Raw genomic sequence first — 22,612 nt, forward strand, 5'->3', positions numbered from 1 at the left:
GCAACCGGGCTTAGATACACTTTCTGGAGTAAATCAACCTGCAGGCATGATCACCTCACAATGAGGTCAGAGGGGCATGTCCACTTTCAGAAACATCAAGGGACACCCTGGGGTCCACACCACTCATGGCTGCTCTGAGACTTTGCAGCTCCTCCCAGGGCCTCGGGCCTGGGCTGCACCTTCCCTCATGATGCAGGGTGGCCCATGCACAAACCACATGTCCCCTTCCTGCTGTTGCAGACGAGCTGACACTGAAGGAAGGCGAGAGTGAGGCAGACGAGGTGGCGGGCTGCACCCAGCTGACTTTCTTCCCTGCCTTGCACGAAAGCCTGCACTCCGAAGATTTCTTAGAGCTATGTCAGGAAAGACAAGTCATCTTACAAGAGCTTCTTGATCATGAAAAGGTAACACAACCCGTCATGATTACTCTTTAAAGATTATCAGACATGAGAGAACTCAACTTTTTGCATTCCCATGGGAGGTGATATCTCTATTCACCATAAAAAAGAGAAGGAGCAAAAAAATCCCAGCATACTCCTACATTTGTGGGCCCAGAGCAAGTGTGGGAATGCCCATAATCTTGCATCAAAATGTTTAGATGTAAATCACAGTGCTAATCTGTTAAATGAAATTTGTTCTAATGTCCTACATTGACCTTTACAATAACCTGGGGGGCCAATTTCAGCTTAGAATTCTTGACCTTCTTGTGCTTCAGCATCTTGGTCCTCTGCTCACAGCCTGCCACCCCGAGGGTTGATCCCACACCTTCCTGAGGGGCCTTGGCGGATGTGCTTGGACACTGACCCATTCGCCCCAGCTGTCCCCATGCTCCTCACCCTGAAATCAGCTCCCCTCGCCAGCACTCAAGCCTAGAGGAAGCACACTCACGGCACCGTGAGCCCCGGAACGGTGGGCCTGTGCATAGCATGCACAGCCAGGAGGCAGGCTGCGCGCTTGGCAGGGAAACCTGTGGTTGGGAACGCCTGGAGCTGGGCTGTGGGATCCCAGGCTCTTGGTGTGCGTGACCTCTGGGTATGCCTGGAGGAGGGCTAGGGGGACTCCCTGAAGTACAGGCACAGAGGTGGGCTCTCTTACACAAATCTAAGTAAGTATGGAAGATGAAGCGCATGTCCCAAAGTAGCACAGAACTGAACTGAAATCCCAACATGGCCACATACTACATAAATGGCCGGTTACTTCATCTTCACGAGCCTCAGTTACTCTCATCTTTAATATCGCAGCCATAGCAACCATTTCACAAAATGCTCATAAGGCTTAAATGGAATAATGGAAGCAAAGTGACTAGTGCAGAGCCCAGCTCATGTGAGGTGGCTCATTAAAGACCAGTTCTCTTCCCTTTTCAAAGGCTATCTCATCTATCAACACTTCTGTCTGGGTTACTATGCATGTAAGTGAAGAAGAGGCCCCAGCAAAGCAGAGGAGTGGGCAGGGCAGGGCCAGAAAGTCATGCAGGGTCTACACAGAGGTGAATGCATGAGAGCTGAGGCCTAGCCTGGCCACAGGGTAGAGAAGAGCAGAGCAGACCTACGGGCCACTGAGTAAGCAGCTTGGATTTCCAGGCACAGGTGACAAGCTCAGAGAGTCTGTGATGGGTTTCAGCAAGGAGCAGAAATCGAAGCCTGTCCTTTCCAGGGGCAGGTTCCTGGTAGAGACTCCTGGAGGGTGTCAGATTGGGATTTGCTCCTTCCAGGCGTTAGGTAAAAGGGCTGGCTTGAAGCGCATTGGCCAAAGGGATGACTGCAGTGCTTCTACACATCGCTTAGTTGCTTTCAGATCTGGGTAACAGTTCAGTCAACATAGTACTGGAAGAACAAGGTCCTCATATGTGCTTAACCCTGCAGCTTTCAGCCAGAGAGCACATTTGCAAGCCCCCATCATATCTGGCCACCGTGCGTCTGCTCATGCTGGTTCATCTACCTGCAGTGTTCTGCGTGCTAGACTCCTGGCAGCTGACTCGCCGAAGCCCATCTTGACCAGTCCCCAGTCAGAGACCTAGAGAGCTGTCTCCTTCATTCCCTGTGTCCCCTGCCCACTACATCTCCTCCTACCTTCGCCCCTGGCATACAGGCTAACCTTCACCACTCCACCTGTCTCTCTCTCTCTCACTGTACTGATGCTCATTAATGGAGTGACCCCCATTTCTCCCTGAGGTGCCCAACTAGGGGCATGCCAGTGAGTTAAGTCACTTCAGTTGCATCTGACTGTTTGTGACCCATGGACTGTAGCCCACCAGGCTCCTCTGTCCATGGAATTATCCAAGCAAGAGTACTAGAGTGGGTGGCCACGCCCTTCTGCAGGGGATCTCCCTGACCCAGGGATCAAACCCACATTTCTTATGTCTCCTGCACTGGTAGATGGATTCTTTACCACTAATGCCACCTGGGAAACCCCAAAGATTTATTATATTTACATTCCTTTCATTTTGGCTATGCACATAGTGTTAGTCTACTGTGTTAAGTTTAAAAAATGGATATTAAAACATATATATATATAACATATATATGTTTATGTGTGTATACATATTCATAATATCCAGCTGCTGAGTGCTAACAGCTGATAACAGTTTGAACACATCATCTGTTAATATGTTCATATAGGTAAATGGATGTTTAACAACTGCCTAGTCAATTGAAAACAGCTAGGAGATCAGTGCTTTCTCACTTTAAAAACCTTTCTTTGCTTTATGCTCTTAAAGGATCTTGTGAAGCAGTGATTCTCAGCATGGGGCAGCCTTACTCCCAGGGGCCATTGCCAATGTCAGGAGACACTTGTGGTTGTCACGACTTGGTGGGGAAGGGTCGCTACTGGCCTCTAGTGGGCAGAGGCCAAGGATGCTGCTTCACATCCTCCAGTGCTCAGGAGAGAAGAGATTAATTATTCAGCCCCAAATGCCCGTAGTGCCAAGGTGAGAAATCTTGATATGAAGGATGCATATTGCGCAGATTATTGAGCCCTAGCCCTCCCTCCCCACTTCTCTGATAAGGTAAGGAAGTAGGGAATTATATATTGTCTCCATATTGACATGTAATTCTTTATATTGTGTTGATAAGAAGAGAGCATTGGCAATACTTTGTCTTCATTTGGTATATTAATTTTCTATTGCTGCCATAACAAATTACCAAAACTTGGTGACTTAAAACAACACACATTTATTATCTCAAAACTCGGAGCACAACATAGCTCAGCTGGTTTTCTGCCGAAGAGTCACACCTGGGCTGAAACTGAAGTGTTGGCAGGGCTGTGGGTCTCTCTAGAGACTCTGAGAATGAATGCATTTCCGAGCTCGTTCAGGTCTTGGCAGAATCCAGTTCTACGATTCTGTAGGACTGAGGTCACTGTTCCTTGCTGGCTGTTAGCCAGGGGTTATTCTGAGCTGCTGGAGGTTGCCCACATCCTTGCCTTGTGGTCCCCTTCCTACATCTTCAAAGCCAGCTGCAGAGGCCTCCTCACCCTGCACATCTCTCCAACCCTCTTCTGCCTCATCTTCCCTCTCCTTTGTCTCCCCTCTGCCTCCCTCCTCCATTGATTCTCTCCCACCAACTCTTCCACCTTCCTCTTCAGCTGCTAAGGTCTCATGGGAATTGGACCTATCAGGTAATCCAGGGTAATCTCAATATTTTAAGGTCTACTGATTTGCAATCTTAATTTCATCTGAAATGAGGAATCATTTCCAGCCCTTCCAGTAGCACGTGGGTTAGTGTTTGATGGGATAACCAGGGACGAGGCTCTTGGGGGACATCTTTGTTCTCAAATACTGCCTGCCACATTTGGTACCACTGAGGGTCCACATCTCACCTAATCCATGTTCCTACCTTCCAAGAAGAGCTTCTGCAGACTGCGTGACTCCCAGGCACTTGCCAAGACTGGCCATGTATCTGCAGCCCTGCCTGGGCTGGGCTGAGGGAAAGGTCTGAAGTTCATAGTCACAGTCGGTGCTGATACCAGCCTGGCCTGTGCAGCGGGTACTTGCCTTCAGCATTTTTGCTAATTGTCTCATGCTGCAGCACTTCATTCCAGGGTCTTGTTGGGGGAGCCAGAGCCTGAAGCCCCCAGATGGCTAACTTTCCCAGCCTCTGAGAGGCAGGCCAGGACTAGCAAGATGCTGTTCTCCTCTCCTCCCCTGCCTGTACTTAAACTTCAGTGTTTCTGGGTCTCTGTGTCACACAGCAGGAAGCTGTCAGAATGCTTCACGTGGCTCATGATTCCAGGCTGCACAGACAGGAGCTTGTGAAGCCCGACAGGGGCTGAGGCAGGAACTGTCCTGTCTCCACGCAGTGCTGGGCGTCCCTTTGTCTGCGGAGAGGGGCCACCCAGGGTGTGGGGGCCAAAGGAGCGTGAGGTGCTGAGCAGCTGCAAGCAAGATGGCTCTGAACATTATCAAGACATTTGTTCTTTGCACAAGTTGTTTTCATCCATTTTGTTGGGTTGTGCTCATTGCCTCTGGCTTTATGGTTAGTTGTGGAAGAGACTGTTTTCTGATTCAGCTGAATTCCTGCAGGGTCAGTGGACCAAACCACCAGATACAGCCGGTCCCTGGAGAAGCTCTAGGAGACAGGCGCGGGCCCCATGGGGACAGGCTTCTGGAGGCGGAGTGGGCAGGGGTTCTAGTCTGGCCCCAGCTCCACCTGCACCGCTTATACTGCATGTCCTCACGCTAGACTCTGTGCCAGGCACAAGGAGCTCTTGGTGGCTTATACCTGCTATTATTACTGTGACTGGGGCTCTTCCTTTAGTAGTATCTTAGGATTTGTTCTTTCAGTCCAAGAAAAAGGGGGAAATGGGGTATGAACTCTGAACACCAAGCAATGACCTTGAGGAAGTGGGGAAGGGCCTGTCAGTGCAAACAAAGAAGGGCTCCTCTATGGACAATGTGGAGCCCCACACAGGCCTCCTTCCAGCAGGTCAGGTTTCTCACAGGTTCCACTCTGACCCTCTGTTCCATCCTTCATCATCTCAGCAGGAAAGAGATCCATCCACTCAGACCTGGATTCTCTCAATCTGTCCCAGCTCAGCACTTGCCCAGTCGAGGAAGGGAGAATTGTTGCACTGACTTTAGAACCGTGGTGCAAATGGTAAAGAATCTGCCTGCCAATGCAGGAGATTCAAGAGACGCCGCTTTGATCTCTGTGTTGGGAAGACCCCTGGAGAAGGAAATGGCAACCCACTTCAGTATTCTTGCCTGGAAAATGCCATGGACAGAGGAGCCTGGTAGGCTACACCCATGGGGTGGCAAAGAGTTGGACAAGACTGAGCACGCACACACACACACACTTTGCCATGAAAGTGTTCAAGCAAAGATACAGGAAACTGTGCCCACAGCAAGGGTGTGTGTGTGTGTGTGTGTGTATAGACGGTTATTTTCTGCATTTCCTCAGACTAATATTTTCTGCTTGTGTTGAGACATTTTGTGTCAAGTACTGTAATTCTAATTCAGCATTGTTGAGATAATGTCAGCATTGTTGAGAATTCTCCTAATTCAGATGTCTCCATAAGACCTTGTAGGTCTCGTGTGTTTTCTAAGTGAAAGCACACCCACGCAGGGGTGTATGTGGCAGGTGTGCGCCCACACTCAGAAGAACCAGAGCATCTGCCTTCAGTGGCCATCACAGAAAGTGGGCAGGTAGCCTCTCGGAGAGTCCTGCCCCTTCTCCCCTGCCATCTCAGAAGCACTTGCTTTTAGGGCCTTTGCAAGACCCAGCCCAGGGGACCGCAGGGCACGTCTCCTCACACACTTCTGGATGGCTTGTCCCTACAGAGGCCTCTGGGGGAAGCCAGCAGACCGGAGCTCAGAATGGCAGCAGCTTAATTCATTTCTGTGTGAGAACACTGGCGCTCGGATCGCCTCCAGCGATACCTGGGACAGTAATTACTCTCTGCCAATTTTGTGCCATTGATTAATGATTCCCAGAACCACAAACACACTTCTCTGCAAACAGCTCCATTTGACACGAGGAGTGGTTTATTTAATGCATGTTAACCGTGGGCTTGTGTCAGCTGCTGCATCCCTTGCACCTCCTCCACAGAGCTGCTTGCTAAAGTGTCTCCACTTAAAAAATGTGCTTCCAGACCCAGTCCAGAGTCGGAACTCCTATGGGAGTTTTTTTACTGTTGCTTGAAAATTACATGAAATTAATTAATTTCATGAAAATTAATTAATTACATGAATTAATTATTTAATCCATGTAATTATATGTAATTAACTAATTAATTACATGAAAAACTAAGCATTCATTTTTTTCATTTACATTTTTTACTCAATGTAAAATATTAGTATGACTTTGTTAGAAATGAAATCAGCTTAAAGGGAGATCTTTTTGTGCTGAACAGCAGAGAGCAGCATCAAGCTCTTCATAGGTATTTTTAGCTGAAGTCATCTGTAGAAAGTGAAGAAGTGTGTTAAACTTCTCATGTAGAATCTTCCCCCCAGGTAAGTCACCATGACGGACTTCCTAGAATGCAGAGCTACACGTGTGGTCCCTACCGAAAACCTTCTGAGACTCTCTTTGGCACACTCCGTGCCCCTCTGAGTGGCCCTGTGCTTCCCTGGACTTGCTTCTCTCACCCTTACACAAGTGTGCAAGTGTGCATGCACACACACCTGCCTTTTAATCTAATTATACAGAATTGTTTACGTTCTCTAAACATGCCCCACTGTCTCAAGACTTTGTGCCTTGGAAATTTTCTCCTCTGTTTTTAGTCTTCTTAACTTATAACACAGCCTTGGGGTCCCCACCTCGAGACTCACTGCTCTAATGTCCCCTCCACTCCCTCTCTGGGCTCTGTCTGGGCCAGGTGCTCTCCTCTGTGCCCCCAAGGTATGTGTGCTTCCCTCCAACATCATGCTCTTGGAGGACAGTTGATAGTCTCCTCTCTTTCCTGTCAAGCCACAAGCACCACAAAAATGTGCTTTATGTCCCCTTGTGTTTGCGTGGGGGCACAGGCTAAAACATCTAATACATCTCTATTAAATGAAAGTGTGAGCAAATAAGTGAGTGGCAGCCATAGGTTTGCATAAGACAGGACCTCAGCTTTCGTAGCCTGGCTGGTGTCCCCAGCTCAGTTTCTGACCTGGTCTTCAGGCCATCTGCATCAGAATCAGCTGGCCTGCCTATTCAAATGCAGATTCCAGGGTCCACTTTGTACCTCTGTACCTCAGAACAACTGGGATGTAACCTGGGAATATGAACTTTAACAAGCTGCCCAGGTGACTCTCCTACCTAAGCTTTTCAAATAAATGCTGAGATTCATGGCTCTGGGTTTTACAATATACAGAGCTGCCCTCGGAGAAGGCAATGGCACCCCACTCCAGTACTCTTGCCTGGAAAATCCCATGGATGGAGGGGCGTGGTAGGCTGCAGACCATGGGGTCTCAAAGAGTCAGACAGGACTGAGCGACTAACAGCAGCAACAATGAGAGAATGTGCACGTTAGCTCTGTTCCTGGACACCTCACGTGCTAGTGCTGAAGCTTACATTTTCTACCTGGAAAGTTAAAGTGTTGCGCTAAGTTGCAGACTAATAGTGCTGGAAGAAATCTTGAGAGAGCCTCCAGCTGAACTTCCCCTTTGGCAGACATCAGACTGAGGCCCGCTTCTAGGAGAGTGTGCAGGCATGGGCTTCCACAGGATGTCCCAGAACACTGTTGCCCCTTTAACTTTAACTCTGGCGGTTTCGGACTTCCAGACAACCTGTTCCTTATCATCCCAGGGCCAGGCGTGGCTGTGTGCTTACTTATCCACCCATTAGGAGTGAAAATACGTCACTTAACTGATCTTAAACATGTTCTACTTATGGAGCTGAAGTTCCACTCTTTTTAAAGTGATTGATAGAATCGTGGCAGGAGGGATTTCTTCATCACGAGTGAACTTGGTGATAGAGCCCTCTTAGAGCTAATTTAAATGGAAGAGCAGGGAATAGTTCACTTGGGCTCATTTTCCAGTTTTTAGAATGTTACTCTTTTCTAGCCCAATCCATTTTTAAGCTATTGACCCAGCTCTCACCAGACATTCTTCTTGTGGTTTGGTTTATTCTGGTTATCACTTAATTCTCCCCCAAAGGAAAACACCCGGAGATCATGAGAACATGCTGCAGCCTCTGCTGTTGGCACCCCAGAGTCTGGCCAAGGGTGGGGCGTCACAGGGACAGGAGAGGCCAGGGAGGTACACAGGCCTGTGTACTCGGGCCCCACATCCGACCATGTGAACTGGAGGATGAGGTCTCCTCCGTACAAAGGTGTAAGAGAAGAAGCTTCAACAGCTTGGCCTAGGAAGCATAAACACCCTCCACCAGCGCTGGTGCGAGTGTGAATTAGCGTCGCCTTGCGGGAGGGCAATCTGGCACTAGATCGGAATAGAAAATGCCCACATCCTTGACCTACAGTTCTACTTCTAGGAATTTAGAAGATTTACTACAGATTTACATATGTGTTCAAAGTGACCTATGCACAAGGACTGTCACTGCAGCATCACTTGTAATGGTAAAACATTTGCAAACAAATCAATAGAGGGTTGTAGCACATCCATGCGAACTAATGATCTGTACCTTTAAATAGAAGTGAGACAACTCTGTAAGAAGTGGTTTGGAAAGCGCTCCTAGATGGCCTATTAAGGAAGACAACTAGATGCAGACCAGTAGCTGTATGAATATGCTATTTGTGTAAAAAAAAAAAAAGGTAATATGTATAAAACCAACTATGTAGGCACAGAATCTCTTCGGAAGATTATACTGCAGGAGAGACAAAACTGCCTCTACCTCCTTAGAGTCTCTATTTAGGCTACAACATTGAGTAGACAGAAGACAGATCGAGAGAAGTGCAGACAGATTTTATTCTCACGGGTACATGGGGCCCTGCCAAGGAAAATGAAGCCGCCTAAGGCCCTCAAGATCTGAGCATGCCTGCTTTCCAGCTTCACCAGCCACACTGACCTCTCTTCTGCTCCCAGATCTGCCCTTCCTGCCTCTGTGCTCTGAGATGGATATTCCTGTTCCATGAAGTTTCTTCTCCCAGCCTTGCCATGACTACTCATTTCCACCCTTCAGGTCTCAGAGTTTGTCTGAGATCATGTCCCCTCCAAGTTTCTCTCTGCCTTATATCGTTATCAACCTGTTTTTTTTTTTCTCTTCTTTCAATGCATATCACAGTTTTTGATAATGTCTTGGTGGATGTGTCTCCCCCACTGGATTTCAGGTCCCACGAGGGTAGGGTTCTCGTTTATCTTGTTTGCCCCTCACTCTGGCTAGCTCCCATTTGAAGTCGGGTGTGAGGACTGGTGCGCCGGGCTGCTTTCCAGGTTCCACCATTGCTGCCCCATCGTTGCTCCCAAAGGTGAGCAGGGAGCCTGGCTTCAACCCCGGCTCTTCCATTTACCCACCTTTGGTGAGATTCTTATCTCTGCATCCTTTCTTTTTCATCTCTAAATTGGACTAGTAAAATTTTTCTTTCCCAGTTGTAAGGATTATGCGTAAAAGGCTTATAATGGTTATGTGAAAGTGTCAGTCACTCACTCATGTCCGACACTTTGCCACCCCCTGGACTGTAGCCCGCCAGGCTCCTCTGTCCATGGGATTCTTCAGTCAAGAATACTGAACAAGTAGCCATTCCTTTCTCCAGGGCATCTTCCTGACCCAGGGATCGAACATGGGTCTCCTTCATTGCAAGCAGATTCTTTACCATCTGGGCCACCAGGGAAGCCCAATCGTTATACAGTAGGTTTTTTTGTATAGCTGGAATTAGCACAGAATTATCCTGAGAAAATGTTGGCCTTGATCTTATTCTGGTTCCTTTGAGCTCCTGTCACCGAGAATTTATGTATTCTCCCACTCATCCCTTCAGAGATTTATTCTATGTAAGGACCCAACTAGTCCTTACTTAATGTGGGACTCTGCTTCATACCAAGACATCATCCCAGATCAGCCTCCCCAGAAAGCCAACACTGAGCCAGAGATGTGCGCACGGCATGTTTGTTGGGGGTGCGGGTTGCTGGATGTGCAACCTCACTGCGGTCTCAGCCAGGCCTCGGCTGAGCCCATGGGAGCTCAGAGTGAATGGAGGCAAAGGGCCAGTCCCTCTGCCTCTGTGCTGGCCCGATGTTGGGGACAGATGACCACTGAGACGGGGACCTGACCCATGACAGGTACTCTGTTTAGCTGAGGGGATTCTGGGAAACTGCCAGCATCTTCAGCTGCTGAGAGAATGTGCTTGAGCCAGAGCAAGGGATCTGGTGCCTCCTCTGCGCACACCTTGGAGCAGCTTTGGCCTTTGCAGACAGCAGTACCAGTTTTGCATTTGTGGTTCTAGGCAGACCTGGTTCCGGTCCTGTCCTAGTTACTTTCCAGCTGTTTTCTTGACAAGTTTCTTCACGTCTATAACTGAGTGATGCCTCAGACTTCAAAAACTTTCCTCATTGTTTACTGAGGAGTGTTTTGCGTGGTTGTAGAGGAGCTTAAAGTGACGGGAAAAATGTCAACATGTTCAAAATAGCAATAAACACTCATCCACGTGCCTCAGTGGGATACGGTGGCCTCAGGTAGGTGAAATAATGAAACAGGGTGTCGGGTATAGAAATCCCACTTAGACTGTGCAGAGCAGTGCAGCTGGGGACAGCGGCTCCATCATTTACAGGGTGCGGCTCTTACTTCCCAGTGCTCAGCGGGCGACCAGACTCTGCCCTCCTGTCCTCCTTAAGAAGCTGGGTGTGTTTCCCTCATGCATGGCCTGACTCTGGCACTCTCTCCCTGCAGGTGACGCAGAAGTACTCTGTGGTCATCGTGCAGGGCCACCTGGTCTGCGAAGGGCTCCTGCTCTTCGGCCAGCAGCACTTGTACATCTGCGAGAACTTCACGCTGTCTCCCGTGGGTGATGTCTACTGCACCCGCCACTGCCTATCCAAGTGAGTGCCCCTCCAGTCCTGGCAGACTCTGCCCTGACCCCACGCCGCCTTCTCAGCTGCCCCATGCCTATGCCTCCCACCTTTTCCTTCCTATGGGCTCGGGTTTGGGCCTGAAACTGAGCCATGAGATAAAACAGAAGAACCTTAGGCACAGGCATCCATGACTAGGATTCCCCAAAGCTAAAATCTGGAGCAGTTAAGCATACAGCAGCTGCTCGGGTTCTCCTGCCATGAAATGCACCACAGGACAAAAAGGATCGCTCTTCAGGTTGTTTGGAGAATAGAATCCAGTCCCATCAGCGTACCTATTCAACAACTTTTTTTTAAATCGGAGTATAGTTGATTTACAATTTTGTGTTAAATATTGCTGAAAAATAATGTATATTTATGTATAACCGAGTCAACAATGTCTTGCTTGTTCATCCTTATGCAAGACATCAGGCACTGCCTCTTTATCCCCGCAAGGCCCGTAATACAATCACCAGCATATGCAGGTTCTTTTGGAAAGAGTTTGGAGCACACTATCACCGAGCGACAAAATGCATGTCTGCGAGGACTCTTCAGGGTTCACACTTGGAGAGAGGACACGGGCTGGTATGGGGAGGGACAGCTACGTGGAGAAGTGAGCTAAGATTTGGGTCTTGAAGGATGAGTGAAATTTGGGTAGAAATTTGAAGTCATTTTTATACCAACTAATACCAGAGATCTTTGGCAGGAAATGCTGAGGTTCTTCTCTAGGATCATATGTATTGATAGTTGGTGTATTTGGGTTCAATCGGCCCTTACTGAATAATTCTCCAGTGTTTATGGAAGTACGGCCTTTCAAAACCAAATTGATTTGTGTTTGCACTTTTGCTAGATATTGTCAGATGTATGTTTTCATCACTTGTGAAGAAATTTAGATGCCAATTTCTTTTCTAGTTATCCAAGGCTCAAGTGATGACAAGATAACCTCTTAGCCCAGTGGCTCTCAAGCTAAATTACATTGACTCACCTGGAGGACTTGATAACATAGACTTCTGGGACCCGCCATCATCCCAGTTTCTAAGTTGGTAGATCTGGGCTAGGGCCTAAGATTTTACCAAATTCGCAGCTAATGCTCCTGCCACTGGTCTGGGATCACACTTTGAGAACCACTATTTAAAACTATTGATGGAGGAACCAGAGTCTTACCTGCCAATGAGCAAGAATTTTAACTCCCAGGTATCATATTATTTCCAGCCTATGTGAAGAAGCAAGAATTTAAGGATTGTGGAAGGATAGATGTCAGCCCACCCCACTTTGATTTAGGTTTGTTTTAAAATGCTTGGCCTTCTTCTCTCTGCTAACTTCCATCTTTTATCCATACCAAATGTTCACCGATTGCAGTGAATCTTCTATGCTTTTTCAAGGCAGGCACATAATTAATACTTGGCACACTCATTTCATTTTATTCCTCATGTTTTATTGATACTGATCAATACGGACAATGGGTCTGCAGACTCGCCTGAGAGCTGATGAAAGCTTTTCTACTCCACATATGTGCATGGAGTGCCCATGAAACGACTCGCATAATCCACTGCTTCACTCTCCTCCTCTGGTTAGTGTTGGATACGATCTTATTGATTAGCTAAATTGTGTTTATGAGGTGCATATAATTATGATCCAATTGACGATATCTGCACTTTTAATAGAAACCCAGTTGTTAGGTTGGATGCACTCAAGTCTGGGAACGTCCTTTTCTAGAATGGAAGTAGGAGATAGTGAGAATATTTAACTACCTTAGAATTGCATGGGTGATTTTAGTCACCATACCTCGAACAAGTGTTTGTTAAGCAGGCAGTGTTTTCTCTCTGAGCCCTTGTCTACTACCTGAAGAAAATGCTGGCTCTTGTGGAGATGTGGTTCTCAGAGATGGGCCATTAGATCCTGTGAGATCAATAGAGATTAAGTCTTATTTTGACCATGGAGACTAAGAAAGATATATAAATAAGCCAGTTAAAAATAAAGCTAAGTCAACTCTGAAATGTTTCTCTAAAAGACTGCCATCAATTTGAGTATAGTTCAGCCTTAGACCTTGAAAGAGACTCCCTGATGTACCATAAAAAATCCCAAATAAAACTCAAGAAGCTGCCAATCCTCCAGCAGCTATTGCACTCAGGTACTTTGTAACTTTCCTCAGAAAGCAAGACCCTTTCCAGAAGGTTATATTTTGCTTTGAGGGAGATTCCTTCTTGGCTGAATAGGGTAACTGTGTTTTCTGTGTAACCAGTTTTCTGGGCTGTTGTACAAAGTATCAAAAACTGGGTGGCTTCTTAAAAAAGAAATTTATTATCCCTCAATTCTGGAAGCCAGAAGTCTGAGATCAAGGTGACAGCAGGGCCGTGCTCCCTCTCCAGCTGTAGGGGAGGATCCTTCCTCGCCTCTCCAAGCTGCGAGTGTTTCCTGGCCGTCCCTGATGGTCCTAGGCTTGTAGACACATCTCTCCAGCCACATGGCCATCTTCTCCCTGTGTGTGTCTGTCTCCATGACCAAGTTTCCCTTTTATTGGAGGATACTAGTCTTACTGGATTGGGATCTGTCTTCATGACCTCACTTTATTACCTCTGTTATTTACCGAAGTAAAGTTACATTCTGAGGTACTGGGGATTAGGACGTCAGCCTACATCTTCTGGGGGACACAATTCAACGGATAACAGTGGCGGCCAAGCTCACAAGATGTAGCGTTTGATTCATTCGGTGGGAATCCAAACCATCCAACTGGCTTTTTATGATCGGTGCTTTTAGTCGGCAGTTTTAAGGCATCAGCTCTCTGTTTAATTTCATTCAACAAATACTTATTGAAAGTCTTCCTTATACCAGCACTGGGGTAGACTCCACAGATACACAGCTCAGTCAGATAAGGGCTGAGTCTGGTAAAGAGTTTGCGATCTAGCAGATGATTTGGGTGCAAATTCCAGGTATAAACTGGTAATTGGATTTGTCCCATACAAATGTGGGACAAATCAATGTTTTCATCTGAAATCCACTTCTACTACCAAAGACCCAGTCAGTCAATATCATGATTATCATTTAGTGTCCTGTGATTTCCCTAGTTAAGAATATCATATTAAAAGTTACACTATGACCATGTTGTCCGAGACCATGTTGAACAGGGACTGTTTAGTGGCGGCTCTTCATCTTTCTGCCTCATTTTTCGGGAACTTGAAATTTGTCCATACCTAACTACACATCTCTTTCACGTTTCCCCCACTGCATCACCAACCCATTTCTGGCCCCGATACCCAGAGAGCCTTCTCACACTTGCGCTCTGCGCCCTGTGTCACTGTCTGTCCTGAAGGCGATCCCTTGCCTTGTGTCGCCTCCTCTGGCAAAGCCAATGTCCCATATTACTCCTCAGCGCGGGGCTGACACAGACAGGGGTTATCAGGTAAGTGGGTGCTGGCACATCCCCCGATGTGTTCCAGAAACGCAGGTTCAGGCAGGTGAGCAAGCCCCCACGGGACACCCTCTCTCACTGCACGTATTGCTTTCCTTCCAGCATTAGCGACCCATTCATCTTCAACATGTGCAGCAAAGACAGGTCCTCTGACCATTACTCGTGCCAGCGCCACAGCTACGGCGACCTCAGGGAGCTCCGGCAGGCCCGCTTCCTCCTGCAGGTGAGACCTGGGAGGGCCCAGAGGAAGGACTATCCCTTCCCTAACCCTCAGCCTAAGACCTGATGGCGGTTCGGGTGCCACCGAGGCCCCATCTGGACGGGAGGGGCGCACCTTCTTGACCGCACAGCCCAGGGCCCTTTGGGACACCCGTGAATCCCCTGGCTTGTGTTGGGCTGGTGCCCCGGCTGGGACCGAGTTCTGCCCTCTGCTCCACCCTCTCCCCAGTCCCTGCCATTTGGCCACCGGGCCCTTCTCTCTCTTACCATGTCACTTAGGATCCAGCCTCTTTGCTTTATTTTCCCCTTGACATGCCCCAGAGCTGCCCGGAGACTCAGGAATACAGGACGGGGCAGCTCCATTGCCTGATGGCAGAGCTGATGACTGAGAGCTGAGTGCCAGTCTTCCCTGTTCAGACCACAGGGACACCTCCTCAGGCTACTGCCTCTACCCTCTGCCCTCCTCAAGTCTTCATCTACCTTCAAGCTCCGTCATTTCCTGGGCCAGGTGATTTAGAGATCTCCTGATTGTCCCCTCCAACCAGGATCCCAGAACCTTGTCTAGTGTATTCAAGGGCTCATCCGGCTGCTAAACAGAGCGGACTCCTTCCAGAGGCAGGCTTCTGTTGTCACTGAGTCACAACCAAATACTTCTCATCCCCTACGTTGGAGGCCAGCACCTGGGTTAGAAGCATCACCTCAGTGGCAAAGGGAGGAACAGCTCTGGGGTTCCCACTGGCCTCAAACACGTCTTACCCTCAGCAGCCCGACCTCTGCAGTAGCAAAGCTGCAACTGTGCCCAAGGGCCTCCCAACACCTGGCAGAGGAAGAGATGAGGGACCACCTCGTGGGCGGGGAGGGGCCCAGGCCCCTTCCCCCATTCTCTCTGCAGGGTCTCTTCTGCATAGGCCAACAAAACAGTGCTCGCCCTCTGGCACAGAATAAGTTACCTTTCATTTGCAAACTTCTTCATTTCTTAACCCTCCTGCTGGAGGCCTCATTGTTATTTATATTATTATTATTCTTTGAAGCTAAAGCTTAAGGGAGCCCTTCAGAGGGGCTCATTCTGGGGAGGATCAGCTGCCTTCACACACAAGTATCCGGCAAGCTGTTGGCTCTGACTGACTCTTTCCCTCTCCTTCCTTCTCTGCTGCTTTTGCCCACAAAGCATTGGTTCTCGTTTTGCCAGCCCTCAGTACTCTTCTCAGAGAGTGAGCCAGAAAGGGGTGGGTGGAGGAGGCCCTGTGCTGATGGTTCTGACCAGGGCCAGCTTGGGCCCGGTCCTGAGCATGGCTCTGCACAGTCAGGCACCTCTGGGCTTCGATTTCTCTCCAGTGAACAGCCACCACCTCTTGTCTTTTCCACTATTACATAATATAGCACATTTTGAGCACATAGCAAGTACTCAGAAATTATTTTTTTTAGTAATTGTGTGTCTATTTACATGTTACACATAGTAGCAACTAGGTATCAGTAAGTGAGTGTCTTTCTCCCCAGTACAAAGAGAGTGTTTCCAGAGGGCTGGTTAGTAGGACAGTAGTGGAAGCCAGAAGTGGGAGGCTGTGTGAGCATGTCCAGGTGGCGCTGGGAGAGCTTCGTGTGCAAGGCCTCCATGTGCCCAGCCGTAGGTTCTCCCAGAAGGAAGCCAGAGCCTGGGCACTTGAGGTTGCTGGGGCAAGTCATGGGCGCCACAGAGTCTGTGTTCATCATCTATTTGCACATTATTTATACTTCTGTATGTAGGAAAAAATCTGAGGCTCTTCTGTACATCTGCAGAGGAGAAGGGTGCTGCCTTATCATTACAGAGACTTTCCCTCTGCTCAGAAGTCTGATGAACTGAACGTTGAGAACTCGCTTCAGCCAGGAAGGAGCAGGACCTGACTGCTGATGCAGCACCCATCTGAGTCTGACCCTCACCCTCGCTATCGCTCCCTCCTTGCTCGGACCTCACCTCTCCCAGGCCCTTCCTCAAGCACTGAGCATCCTCTCCCTGCCCCCCCTCCTCCCTGAGCTTCATGCTGTATGTGGGCTCACTGAGCACTCTCTCCCTGACCCCCCTCCTCCCTGAGCTTCACGCTGTATGTGGGCTCACTCTATCAGTATTCCAAGTCTAAGAAAGGAAAAAGGAAGGCAGCCAGGTTCATAGGTGTTAACAAAATACCCTTGAAGTGACACCGCTATCTCATGTGGCCACATCAAAATGGCTCAGCAAAGTGCATTTGGCAAAGCCCCTGTGCCTCAAGTCTGCAGGTCAGCATGGGATGCTGCCCAGATTAAGGCTTGCATCCACTCACTCAAGCAGCTCCCCTAGTGTTTCTGGTAAGATGATCCTTCAGTTCAGGAAATGAAACCCTTGACTCAGGAGAAGAAGTGTCTGAAGATGTCATTGGGCATTTTCCTCTCTTTGTCCCCTTCTCACTTTTCCTGTGAGTTGGGCTCTTGTTTCCTTCTTCAGTCAAAGGAATGCTGAGATCTCCTGCCCTCCTACTTACTCTGTGAAGACTGCAGTTCATTACTGTTACCAAAGTCTTCATACCCCCTGTAGGAGGTTGGAAGGACTAACTAGGAAGGGTTGCCTTTGTCAACCTAAATAAAGACGTAACTGAGGCAAGCTTGAATTTACCGGAAATTGAGTTGATTCAAAAATAACAGGGGAATAACCACTGAGGAAAGGCAGGCTTTTGTGAGCTACAGGCTAATGGGTTGAGGGTTTGAGGTTAGCTGTATCTGTCTACTGGCAAAGAGTACAAGGTGGGCGTGTCCACTCAGAGTCCAGGCAATAAGTTCATTGGTTGCAGAAGGGAGAGAGTCTTTGTGGATGTTCATTACTTAGGAGGTAAGTCTCCATCTTCCGCCAATTAAGCATCTATGGAAAATCAGTCTCTCAGTTCTGAAGTTCTATTTTCCATGTCTCTGGGTCCATTTTAGACTGAAATCCTTCCACACCTGACATAGAGTCCCAGATGGCCCACAACCATGGCTCTGTTGCATTGGCTGTGAAGCGGGGGAGCAGGGGGGCGGGTGCGGCGTGCGGGGAGGGAGGTCTTTATCCATCCTAGGAAACTTCAGAGCAGTAAAAAGGGCTTCTCTTTATAGGACATTGCCCTGGAGGTCTTTTTCCAAAATGGATATTCCAAGTTTCTTGTCTTCCACAACAGTGATCGGAGTAAGGTATTCAAAAGGTAAGAGTTTGAAAATCCTCTGCTAAGGAAACTGATCAGAAACCAACAGCAAAAAAACAGCTGTGTTCTCAGGAGATTGTTCTCCACCCACAGTGAGCAGGGTTTAGGTTAGACTCGAGAAAGAACTTACCCAAACTCTTGAGCTATGGAACAGAGTAAAGAGAAAACCATAAAAGCTCCTTCTCTCGATCCTGGGGAACAGACTCCATTTCATGAACTGAAGTAATTTGGGCCAGTAAAAACTGAAGGAAGGGAAAAAAATGTGCAGACACAACATATTTAATGCATCTTCCAGAATTTTCTGGCTTTATTTTTTAATTTTCCAAGTAATTTTTTTTTTTGGCTTAATCTTTCTTTTTGATCCCAGTTGCCAATTTTAGTTGCTCTGACTTCATATTTCATTGGAAAGAATTCCTAACAACTGATTTCCCACTTCTGCACGGAACATCTTTTTTTCTTAAAGAGAGAAGCATACTGTCTTGGTTTAACTTAACGTTCTCCAAAGAGATTAATCAATCTAAGAAATTTAAGCTAGATCTTAAATTTTATATTTATATTATTAAAGTTAGAGATATGTGAATGTGCAAAGAATCTAGAAGGGGTCAAAAGGCAGATTCCTAGCCATGAACAGATGTCATAGCAGCTGGGTTAAAAGAAGAGTGGTCATATTCAGCTCCACTTGGGGCTAAAAGTCCTGAGGTGAGATTTGACACCCCTGGCCTGCATGTTCCAGGCCATTTTGCGCTCAGAGATTCAAGCCTTACCTTCCTGCTGGCACCAGGACAGGGCCAGAGTGGAGAAAACAACTCTTGCGGAGAGGCCATCTGAGCCAGCTCTGGGCACATCTCCACTGACTGTGATTCTCCCTCTGAAGCTCTTCCAAGGACTGCTGTTATATCGCCTCCTAAAACATCTTCAAGTTCCATTTTAAACCAAACTGATGAAGTAGACAGGCAGCGCTGAACCTCACGTTCAGGTTCCCTTATGATTTCTTTGTACTGCACGAAGTTTTTCACAGTTGAGCTGGAAGTCTTCTACATCCATAGCTCAGGCAGTGGATGGCACCAACCATGCCCCACCCTTGTTCAAGGAGCATTAAAGCAAGATGGCACCTGTCCCTGGAGTACCGCAGTGGTGGCTGAAATCAGCAATGGAAATGCCTGTGCCCAGCCCAGAGGAGGTCTCTAAAACACGTAATTTTGATTGCAACCACTGTTTTATTATCATTGCCATTATTTAGACCAGAGCATCTAATGGCAGAGGGTGCTAATGGGGTGCCTCAGAGGTACACCCAGATCTGGGCACAGATGGGGTTCACTGGAAGGGCAAGAATGAACCTGATCTCTAGCCTGCTTCCAAAAATATTTTCCTGGTGGTGGAAGGGTCCTGACTGCTGATAGAATAATCCTTTCCCTTTTTGTCTAGCTTCTGCTCTTTCCAACCCAGCTTGAAAGGAAAAGGCTTCACAGAGGACACGCTCAATCTAAGGTAACAGGTTCAGGGGGGAGGCCAACCACGCGCTCTGGGCGAGGTGCTGGCCTTGCCCTGATTTTCTTTGTTTTCCTGATCCTCCTAAGAAGGCATGCAGAGAGCTCGGCAGTCTGCGGGCCACTTAATCTTTCACCCTCCCTTCCCCGTGCAGCCTGCGTCCTCCTGTGGTTCCCTCTGCCAGTGAAACTTCCAGAGACTTGAGGTCCCAGGTGCTCTGTGGCTTGTTCAAACCAAAGTGGCAGAAAGCTGCCCTCCGCCTGCGGTGGGTGTGGACAGGGTTCCCATAGATGTGTCAACCTAGGCCCAACCTTGGTGTCAGGGCTGCGTGCTGGGGTGTGAGCAGTCCCAGGTCGGTCCTTTCTATCCGAGACTCTGAAATCTCAGAAGGTAAATAAATAAATGTATGCTGACATGCGAATCAGACACTCATTTGTGAATCTATGAGATGGAGCATCTTTAAATGCTTACAGCCCCTTCCCCAGGCCCCCCTTTACAAGTACCATATTCTCTGGAAGCCAGTGCTGGATCAGTAGGTGCTTTTATTTCAGTTAGGAAGGGGAATAGGAAAAGGATGGTGGTTGCTGGTTTTCTCTAGGATTATGTAGGCTTCGGGCCAAGGGGAGTTGTGTTGAGAATATTTATAATGACTATGGAATGGGTGTCATCAAGTCATTCACAATTATGTATCCATGGCTTGTTATGTCTGGTACTTGTTGCTTGACAGAGGAACATGGAAAATACTCGAAATCTCCCCATTTATTGTGTTTACATTCTTATGAGAAAGGAAGCAAAATGAGTGAAATGTAAAGCATGTTAGAGTGTGACATGTATAAAACTAGCTGGTTTTGAAAGCATAGGAGGGTTTGAAATCTTAGAAGGATAGGGAAAGCCCTCTTCAAGAAAGTTAATATTTGAATTAAGACTTGAACGAAGTGGGGAGACAAGTTATTCAGAAAACTGAAGAAAACATTGTAAGCCAAAGGAAGAGCAAGGACCTGGAGGGTGGTGAAATGGGCTTGGCTGGGGCCATAGTGGTTGGGGTGCAGAGAGTCCGTGGGAACAGAGACGAGAGAGGTGACAGAGCTCTTGGGGCTCATGAGCCCCTAGGGGCTCACGCTGATGGTGTCAGCTTTTACTCTGAGTAAACGGGAAGCATTGGTGGGATCTTGTGACCTAACTTATATTTTCAAAGACTTATTTTGTCTTCTGTCGAGAATAGAACACAGTAGGTCAAAGGCAGAAGCTGAAAGATTTGTTAGGAAACTCTTGTAGTAATGCAGATAAGAGATGGTGATGCCATACACAAAAATAAACTCAAAATGGATTAAAGATCTAAATGTAAGACCAGAAACTATGAAAGTCCTAGAGGAGAACATAGGCAAAACACTCTCTGACATAAATCACAGCAGGATCCTCTATGACCCACCTCCCAGAGTAATGGAAATAAAAGCAAAAATAAACAAATGGGACCTAATTAAACTTAAAAGCTTCTGCACATCAAAGGAAACTATAAACAAGGTAAAAAGACAGCCTTCAGAATGGGAGAAAATAATAGCAAACCAAGCAACTGACAAAGAATTAATCTCAAAAATATACAAGCAACTCCACAGCTCAATTCCAGAAAAATAAACCACCCAATCGAAAAATGGGCCAAAGAACCTAACAGACATTTCTCCAAAGAAGACATACAGATGGCTAACAAACACATGAAAAGATGCTCAACATCACTCATTATCAGAGAAATGCAAATCAAAACCACAATGAGGTACCATTTCACACCAGTCAGAATGGCTGCGATCCAAAGTCTACAAGCAATAAATGCTGGAGAGGGTGTGGAGAAAAGGGAACCCTCTTACACTGTTGGTGGGAATGCAAACTAGTACAGCCACTATGGAGAACAGTGTGGAGATTCCTTAAAAAACTGGAAATAAAACTGCCATATGACCCAGAAATCCCACTGCTGGGCATACACAACAAGGAAACCAGGATTGAAAGAGACACGTGTACCCCAATGTTCATCGCAGCACTGTTTATAATAGCCAGGACATGGTAGCAACCTAGATGTCCATCAGCAGATGAATGGATAAGAAAGCAGTGGTACATATACACAATGGAGTATTACTCAGCCATTAAAAAGAATACATTTGAATCAGTTCTAATGAGGTGGATGAAACTATAATATACAGAGTGAAGTAAGCCAGAAAGAAAAACACCAATACAGTATATTAAGGCATATATATGGAATTTAGAATGATGGTAATGATGACCCTGTATGCGAGACAGAAAAAGAGACACAGATGTACAGAACAGTCTTTTGGACTCTGTGGGAGAAGGCGAGGGTGGGACAATTTGAGAGAATAGCCCTGAAACATGTATATTATGATATGTGAAACAGATTGCCAGTCCAGGTTAGATGCATGAGACAGGGTGCTCAGGGCTGGTGCACTGGGATAACCCTGAGGGATGGGATGGGGAGGGAGGTGAGAGGGGGGTTCAGGATGGGGAACACATGTACACCCATGGCAGATTCATGTCAATATATGGCAAAACCACTACAATATTGTAAAATAATTAGCCTCCAATTAAAATAAATAAATTAAAAAAAGAGAGAGATGGTGATGGCTTGGATTGGGGTGGGTGGCTGTAAAGATGGTGTGAAGCGCTCAGATTTTGGACATGTGTGGACATGACTGAAGGCACATCTGGTGGATTTGTTGACAAGTCAATTGTGGGTGGCTTATATGTATATGAGGGAAAGTGCTTAAGGATAAGACCAAGCACTGGGGCTTGAGCAATTGGAAGATGAAATGGGGAAGACCACAGGAAAAGCTACTTTGGGGAAGTAGTAGATATCAGGGGCTCAATATTGGATGTGTTAATTTTGAGATGCCTGTCAGCTATCCAGGTGGAGATGTCATTCAGGTTATTGGATATGTGCTTTGAAATTCAAGGCAGAGATGCTCTGGAGAAATACATACCTAAGCTCATGGAAGATGAGCTTTGACAAAATGAGGAAGCTGGAGAGCTGGTCCAAGGCTCTGGGACCACCCAAACAGATAGGGCACATGGTGAAGCTGTGCTGCTAAGGCCAGCCATGGGCTTAAGGATCAACCTGATCTGGGCTCATAGTAAGTGTTCGATAAATTGTAATTCCTTTGCTTAGTTTTAGAATCAACTGCTGTGTATTTTGGGTGTGTGTACAGAGCAATTGATTAAATATAGGCATCTGTGTTCTCAACTCTTTTGAGTCTCTCCCAGCCCTTCTCCTACCAGCCAAAGGGAGCTTTCATGAGTTTCAAAGGGGAAGGCAGTGGTGGCTCCCAGCCTTAGAAAGCCATGGCTAGCCATTGCCTTATGGCTGGAATGAACTTGGCCATTTTTTATTTGGATTAC

General features: G+C 47.3%; 1 protein-coding gene across 8 annotated transcripts in view; it reads left to right on the forward strand.

The window, feature by feature from the left end:
• Positions 1–22,612, forward strand: part of WDFY4 (WDFY family member 4) — a 248,179-nt gene that overhangs the window by 163,342 nt on the left and 62,225 nt on the right. For 7 of the 8 annotated variants that reach the window (XM_024986689.2, XM_024986690.2, XM_005226581.5 and 4 more), the window contains 5 exons: positions 241–404; positions 10,761–10,909; positions 14,430–14,550; positions 17,643–17,728; positions 19,154–19,216. In XM_024986689.2, the coding sequence (XP_024842457.1) occupies positions 241–404; positions 10,761–10,909; positions 14,430–14,550; positions 17,643–17,728; positions 19,154–19,216 (583 nt within the window). The other variant, XM_059882537.1, reaches the window with a different exon arrangement.

The sequence above is a fragment of the Bos taurus genome, chromosome 28 (assembly GCF_002263795.3).
Source record: "Bos taurus isolate L1 Dominette 01449 registration number 42190680 breed Hereford chromosome 28, ARS-UCD2.0, whole genome shotgun sequence".
NCBI lineage: Eukaryota > Metazoa > Chordata > Mammalia > Artiodactyla > Bovidae > Bos > Bos taurus.